The 8145-nt window shown below is 30.2% G+C and overlaps 2 protein-coding genes across 3 annotated transcripts; one reads left to right on the forward strand and one right to left on the reverse strand.

Moving 5' to 3' along the window:
- The first annotated feature begins 11 nt into the window (after positions 1–11).
- LOC126848777 (bromodomain-containing protein homolog) lies at positions 12–5895 on the forward strand. 2 transcript variants are annotated; one of them, XM_050589960.1, is made up of 9 exons: positions 12–539; positions 918–1194; positions 1417–2260; positions 2394–2696; positions 2912–3086; positions 3216–3628; positions 3730–4101; positions 4630–4819; positions 5595–5895. In XM_050589960.1, the coding sequence occupies exons 1-8, from the start codon at positions 420–422 to the stop codon at positions 4808–4810; spliced, it is 2685 nt and encodes an 894-aa protein (XP_050445917.1). In that variant the 5' UTR covers positions 12–419; the 3' UTR covers positions 4811–4819; positions 5595–5895. The 2 variants fall into 2 exon arrangements, with proteins under 2 accessions (XP_050445917.1, XP_050445916.1); XM_050589959.1 differs by lacking the exon at positions 5595–5895 and having other exon boundaries at positions 4630–4941.
- Positions 5231–7614, reverse strand: LOC126848801 (beta-ureidopropionase). The gene is made up of 5 exons (XM_050590018.1): positions 7267–7614; positions 6842–7086; positions 6364–6752; positions 5915–6232; positions 5231–5476 (listed from the first exon to the last, which is right to left on the reverse strand). The coding sequence occupies exons 1-5, from the start codon at positions 7356–7358 to the stop codon at positions 5417–5419; spliced, it is 1104 nt and encodes a 367-aa protein (XP_050445975.1). The 5' UTR covers positions 7359–7614; the 3' UTR covers positions 5231–5416.
- Positions 7615–8145: the final 531 nt, after the last annotated feature.

The following is an 8145-nucleotide window of genomic DNA, read 5'->3' on the forward strand; positions in this document are numbered from 1 at the left end:
GTTTGACAGTCAAGTATAATTGTCAAACGAAACGCGTCAGAGTTTCGGCACAGTTGGTAGCAACGGTAGAGCTCCGCTTTTTAACGGTCATTTCACGATGATCGTTCGTTCAAATATTGTTCTGTTCGTCAACAACGTGATACCGTAGCGTGGTAGTGGATGAACAATTTGATAAAGAAAAAGAAGACTACAAAAATAGTATTATTATCGTATAATAATATTATAACTTAGCTTTCTCTCGTTATTGCGAAAGAAATAACGAGAACTTATTGCAAATGCTATCTTTGCGATCTGCTGCAATCTTGATGTTGCCTTTGGCATTCGTAACATAAACACACGAAAGGCAACACACATTTGCCAAACAGTGGTGGGCGATACGCGTGTTAGATATTCAAACGTTTGCCACATCTAGAACGAAAATGAATACGCCGCAGTCTAATAAAAAGAAAGGCAGGAATAGAATGGGTGTACCTAATGAAAGCGCGAGTCCTACGAACACAGAGACGCTCAGCAGTCAAGAAGCAACAAAATTCGTTTTGGTATGAATAAGTATTGCTTAGTTATTAATAAAACACGTTTCTATCTTATATAAAAATATACTACTCTTTTTCTCTCGAGCTTTCTTCTCTCTACAAATAACAGAAGTTGGGTTATAAAAGAATATTATTTATTTCAACATCAAATTGATTTTTAAATGTATGTAAACAATAATTTGGGAAACTTTAACGAATCAAACTTAAAAAATACAAAATAATAAACTAATTTTAATTGTTATTTTATAACAAGAATTTGTACATAACTCTTTAAATTCTTATAATATTTTTATTCGTTTAATTTGGTATATATACACATACATATGTATTTCTAATAATTTTGTATAGAATCTGTTATATTGATGTATATCTTAATATTTAAAGGTAAATCCTATAGGGGAAGATGGAAACAAATCAATTAAGCTGGCTATCTCAGATGCAATCCCTATAATTTCCATGGATTCAAGTATGCTTGACGAAAAAGGTTTAAAATATAATGCAACGTTATTGGAAAAGGAAAAAGAAGACAAGAATATTCTTAGTACTTTACCTGTTGCTACAGTCAAAGAGATAGAAGGTTATGAGAATCAATTAGGAGAAGCTGAACCACTTCCAAATTCTTATATTAGATTTATGGAACGTAGTGGTGAAGAACTTGATGGTAAGTAATCATTCCATAATTTTTGTTTAACTCTATAATTAAAATGTTATTTATAATATTACACATAATATTACAATATATTATTTATTATTATATTTAATTTCATATTTATCTCATATTCATCTCATATTAATTTTGCATTAGCATTAAATTCCATTTTCTATATTATAATATTCTGTTGTATTATTATATTATTGCAAAAATAATATTATTTTAATATAGGAGAAGTGGAATATGATCTAGATGAAGAAGACACTGCATGGCTTTCTATTGTAAATGAAAGAAGATTAGCTTCTGGATTAACACCTGCATTAGAACCTGATACATTTGAATTACTAATGGACAGATTAGAAAAAGAGTCATATTTTCAACAACAAAGTAATGGTGGAGGTGGCATTGCAGCGGACGAAGACGCTGTCTGTTGTATCTGTATGGATGGGGAATGTCAAAATAGTAATGCAATCTTGTTCTGTGATATGTGTAATCTTGCTGTCCACCAAGATTGCTACGGTGTACCATATATACCTGAAGGACAATGGTTGTGTAGAAGGTGTCTGCAAAGTCCTTCCAGGGCTGTAGACTGTGTTCTATGTCCGAATAGAGGCGGTGCTTTCAAACAGACCGATCGTCCTGCTACATGGGCTCATGTAGTATGTGCTCTATGGATACCAGAAGTTAGATTTGCTAACACTGTATTTTTAGAGCCCATTGACAGTATAGAGAGTATTCCACAGGCTCGTTGGAAGCTTACATGCTGTGTATGCAAACGCAGAGGGGCAGGCGCGTGCATTCAGTGTCATAAAAGCAACTGCTATGCAGCATTCCATGTAACGTGTGCCCAGCAGGCTGGTCTGTGCATGCGTATGAGAACAGTGCAACCTGCCAATGGTGAACCAATGCTAGTGCAAAAGACAGCTTATTGTGAGGCGCATACACCTGTTGATTATCAACCTTCTACAAATCCTGTAGACGCGAGGAGAAGAGCAATAGCTAATAAGAAAAGCTCGTCAGCACCCGTTATTTCTATTCCCACCATTCCACCTGAGAGAATCAGAGAAATAGCTAGGTAAAAGTAATAATAATTACATTTTTATTTATATAGAGAATAGGACGAACATGTAGTTACAGAATCTATATAGTGCTAAGCAATATTTTAATATGTTATTAAATCATTGCGTGTATTATTTTATCTCAATTAGTTTAGCTGAAGGAATACCAAAAAGAAGTCAATTGATACAACGCCTCATTGCTTATTGGACATTGAAGCGACAATACAGGAATGGTGTCCCGCTTCTTAGAAGACTGCAAAGTTCCCATCCACAATCCAGACCGCCACCACTCGGTGAACATTCCTCTTCGCCGACGCACGATAGCGAATTACGAGAAGAATTGTATCGTCAGCTTAAATATTGGCAGTGCTTACGTCAGGACTTGGAGCGTGCACGATTGTTGTGCGAATTAGTACGGAAGCGTGAAAAATTAAAGAAAGAATTATTCAAAGTGTGAGTACTCGCGGCATGATATAGAAATTGCACTTACTCTAAATGGTAGTCGACATTAGTATAATGTTTGTTAATTAAATAATGAAATAAATTATAAGTCTGCATTAAAAATTTATATTTTGATAAATTTTAAAATAGACTTTATAATTTTTAATTATACTTTAATATTTTATTAGCATTTACATTACAAAACATATTTTTTTAAATGATTATAGAAAGGAAAAATGTTTATGGTTTGAATTGCGGCCATTGGAGAGTGTTTTACGTACATTATTAGAAGCCATAAAAGCGAAAGATGTAAATGATGTATTTGGACAACCAGTAAACACCAAAGAAGTTCCAGATTATCTTGAAATAGTATCGCATCCTATGGATCTCTCTACTATGCAGGCAATTATTAGAATTTTTTTATATTTACATTTATAGCTTTATTTATACACAGAGAATTACTTTTAAAAAATAAATCTGTCAAAGCCTATTAAAAATATAAATCATAATTGTATCATTTTTTTGTTGCAGGCAAAATTAGAAAAACAAGAATACGATTCTATTGCCGCTTTTGAAACTGACTTTAATTTGATGGTGAGCAATTGTTTGGCATATAATCGTAAAGATACTATGTTTTATCGGGCAGGAATGAAAATGAAAGAGCAGGGTGGCGCCTTGATAGATCAGGCTCGCAAAGACTATCCTGAGCTTGAAGTTGAATCTGAGCAAGTTGGCTCTAAATCTAGAAAAAGAGAAAGATCTAATCGTAGTCGCGTGGAAACGGAATCGCAATCTAACGAGAAAGAAATTGGCGGAGGTGGTGTAAATAGAAGAACAGCGGTATTATTCACGCGTAAAGCTAGAGCGCGTAATGCTAAAAGTGGTCAAATGTTTCTTTCGGAAGATGACAAAAAGAAACAAAGTGATAGTTTTAAAGTATATAGGTATATAAATAATATATTTGTTAATATGACTCAATATTAATATTAAGTTAATTAATATTAGTTAAATTATTAATTATTAGTTAAGTTATTAATATTTATAGGAGTGGAACAATGGATAGTGATATAGGTGAAGGGGAAAGTCAATCATCAAGTTGCAGTAGCTGTCCCACGAGTAGATCTACTACTCCCGATCCAGAAGAGGAGAAGCAACGACGAGAGATTGTCGATACAAAGAAAGAAAGCGAGAGCAAGCAAACGAACACTAGCAACGGTCTTGAAGCTCTGCAACTTGTATGGGCTAAATGCCGCGGATATCCTTGGTATCCAGCTTTAATCATTGATCCTAATACACCCCGGGGTACTATACATAAAGGAGTGCCGATTCCAGCACCGCCTGATGATGTTTTGGCGCTTGCTGACAATTACAAAGAACCAGTTTTTCTTGTACTTTTCTTTGACACAAAACGCACATGGTAATCATTCTTAATTTTTAATTCAAGAACACTGTTTGATAATAGAATATATTCTTCATAAAAATATTAAGTCATGAGTATTTTCTTGTAATCAAGATAGAAGAGAATTTTGTTGAATCATGTATCAAAGGCATAAATAGATAACAAACTTTTCTTATAATTTTAAAGAAAAAGATTATTAAAAGATTTTAACAAACATCTTGATTAGATGCTTAATTATCAAAATATCCATTTTTGTAAAAGATCAAAAACTAAAAAAAAATAGGGTATCTAAATCTTGAAAGGAATTATTTCAATTCAATAAGAGAAGTATCTATCATTCTATCTACTATTGTCAATATTTATCGTTAAAGATTCTGTATTTATACAACAAAATTATTATATGAAGAGAATTTTGAAATGAGAAAATAAAACTTTGTTTATATAATTATGCAAAATTTTTCACATTTCACAGTACAAATATATGTAATAAATATTTTATAAATAATAAAAATGTGTGTTGATTTAGTAATAATACCAATTTTTCAGGCAATGGCTGCCAGGTGAAAAATTAGAAAAACTCGGAGTATCGCAGGAAGTGGATGAAGCAAAATTAATTGAATCGCGTAAGCCTGCAGATAGAAAAGCTGTGAAGAAAGCTTATCAAGAAGCTTTACATTATCGCCAACAAACACATACTGCTGTATTGGATAGTACCTCAAATGTATAAATTTATTTTGTAAGTACAATATACGATTTAATATAATTTTAATATAATTAGAATATTGTTATATATAAATATTTAAAAAAATATTGTAATTTGAATGCAACAGATATTATAATACTTAATATTTCAATGTCTAATGATATTTTCATAGAGAAATATGTACAAAATTTAAAAAAAACAATGTGTATATGAAATTAATATGAAAGTAACTTATAGGATTTAATTATAAAAGACACTATGTTATATTAATTTAATTATTTTGTTGATTTCATGTAAAAAAAAAAAAATATTTATATAAGAACATTAGATATTAACTGTATAAAATCTTATTAAAATTTTATATAAGTAAAGTAATTACTTAGAGTGCTGCACAGTTTGCAAATACAATATATTATAACTAATTTATGCAATGTAAATAAATCATCGATATTGTGGAAAAATATAAGTTTTTATATATTCTCTTTCTGAAATTATTTAATATATTGGTAGATAAGTTTATATTTTTAGATAAAATATTAGGCCTCTGATGAATTGCAAAATGCATTGTTGAATTTTCACAAATTTTATGGAGTTAGGAATGATGTAAATATTCTGTAAATATCCTAAATCTCATTTCTGCTTTGTGAATTCAGCAAGTTCTTTAGCATACATATCAAGTCTTTGTGTCATCTGAAATTAACATAAAATTTATATTAATATTTTTTAATTTATGTATAATTTAAATTTTGTAAACTCTTTATAAAGATTAAATTTCATAAGATATTTTAATTGATTTTTTTTATTTCAGATAATATTTATTTTTTAATCAAATTAAAAATGGATATTTTTATTATATTTTTATTATATTAAACTAATTCCATTGATTTGGTATATCTAAAAGATGCTTACAATATTATTTAATTATACAGAGAATGAATTATGAAGTTACAGCAGCGCATAATACACTTGAATCTAAAGTTTATCCTGTCAACAAACTTAATAATATTGTAACTAATGTGAGACAGGTGATTAAGAGCTGGGCACAAAAATAAATATAAGAAAAAGATGTCAATAATTTTATGAATTATCCTGCACATATGATAATTAACAATTTTATAAAATACTTACTCTAAATCCCCATATGTCTTTCATTTGTCGGCATAGATTTAGGTCCAATTCTCCAATCAAAAGTCCGTCTTTGTGACGACTTAAACCTGGAGTTCGTGTACCATCAGGAGCAGTAATGTAACTAGAGCCATAGAAATGTCCAAAATCTTTATGTGCTGGTTTTCCATCACCAGATGTAAATTCGTGATTGAAAATCTCGGTACCCACACGATTGATAGCGCAAGTATAGTAATTATTCGCTATAGCGGCGCATCTTGCTTCAATTGGCCACAAATGTTCGGATAATCCTTCAACAGTTGCGGATGGGTTAAAAACGATCTAAAAATATAAATATAAAGTGATTATTTATTGATAAATTTTAAATAAGATATCTGAATTATGTAAAATTTGAAAAATTGTGAATAATGAACATTTTTATTAACGAAGCCTATGTAGATTGTGATTCTTACTTCTGCTCCATTCAAACCAAACATCAACCAATTTAATGGATGATGACGTCCGTAACATATGTTAATTGCGATACATCCATAAGGTGTATTAAAAACTGGATGTCCTGTATTGCCTTCCATATAATAAGTGGACTCGTTAAAATCTCCAATACGAGGAATATGATTCTTCCTATGTTTCCCAAGGACTTTTCCATCTGTGTTAATCACTACACAAGTATTCCAAATAGTATCACCGTTAGCAGAGTCTCTTTCCAAAATCGGCGATATTATTACCATGTTATACTGTTTAGCAAATTTAGATAGAAACATGGTTGCGGGACCAGTTTCAGCTTCTTCTGCAAATTCACACCATGGATATTTTTCTCTTGTACAAAAAGCGAATGGCATATCTGCAATAATTTCACAAATCGATTATTACATAAATTTATAATTGATTTATTGCATTTATGCATATAATGAAATTATGGTTTCCACATACTCCACGCTTCTTGGAGACATAAAATCTGAACATCATGATCAGCTGCCTTTTTAATATATGATGCAATTTTTTTATGTATCGCTTCTTGTTGGCTCAAAATGGGCTTTGTTGTTGGTAATACAATCTTGTGTTGTATTAGTCCGACAGTAACTAGACGTTCGGGACGGAGTTCTTCTGTGATATCACTATGTAAGCTCCATCCTTGCATTTCAAAATCTTCATTTTCCCATTTTTTATATAATGGTCTAATAATATTTGACATAAATATAATATATTATCTTAATTTATACAATGATTAATGATAAAGAAGAAACTGCATAATTTAAATTTAATTCTACGTTTTTTAAAGAAAAACACAAGATTATTAATATGTTAAGAATTTTTAATTATTTTTTTACACTTTTATAAAATATGAAAATTCTTACTCTAATTTACGTCCAAATAAAATGCTTTTAACTCCATTTAATTCTTCCTGTGGTATATATTTCTCTAAAGTTTCTTCTATAGTTTGGTGCATGATTGCAAGTTATCTTGCTATCAGCTTTCTTTGACCTACAATCACCTTAGCGTTCAAAATTTTATAGATGATGCTCCGCTACATTTACAAGAATGAAATATAACATTGATAAAAGAGAGTAAACAGTATAGGAGATAAGTCTGTGAGAAGTATCATAAAGACATTTCCAAAAGAAATTTTTATGGATATAAGATAGGATAAAAAAAAAACTGTAAGCAATTAAAGCTTGAAGTTGTAGCCTTTGTTTACAATATGGCGTCTTTGCGCTTGCGTAAATACGCTACACTTGATATTATTTTCGCTATTGGTCACAGTTTCTACAGTTTCTGAGCCGCGGATCGAGTATTCCGTCTATCCATCTATTTATATAATCAGTGGTTGTACATGCATCTTATCGGAGTGTCATTTGATTTCAATTCAAACTGGCGCGACGCGATCAGGCGAAATAATTAACGTAATATGTTTTTATCTTATTACCATTAAAATAAAATAATATTTTTTTTTTATTGTATCACTCTTTAATATAATGAATGTTTCAAAATTTATATGATACTCGTTGTTATATTATTGTTTGTCACACAAGAGATATATTGATGTAATTTATGTATTTATTTAATTCTAATGGTTAAATTTGTTCTATATTATTAAACGATGCTAATCATATCATGAGGAGATATAAAAGCTACATACAGGTTTTTGATATTTTTTAATAATAATAGTAAACTAAAATAAAAGTAACTGCATTATCGGTATTTTAAAACGAAAATTTTTATTAAGAAATCTTTTT

This window comes from Cataglyphis hispanica, chromosome 4 (assembly GCF_021464435.1).
Source record: "Cataglyphis hispanica isolate Lineage 1 chromosome 4, ULB_Chis1_1.0, whole genome shotgun sequence".
NCBI classification, from domain to species: Eukaryota; Metazoa; Arthropoda; class Insecta; order Hymenoptera; family Formicidae; genus Cataglyphis; species Cataglyphis hispanica.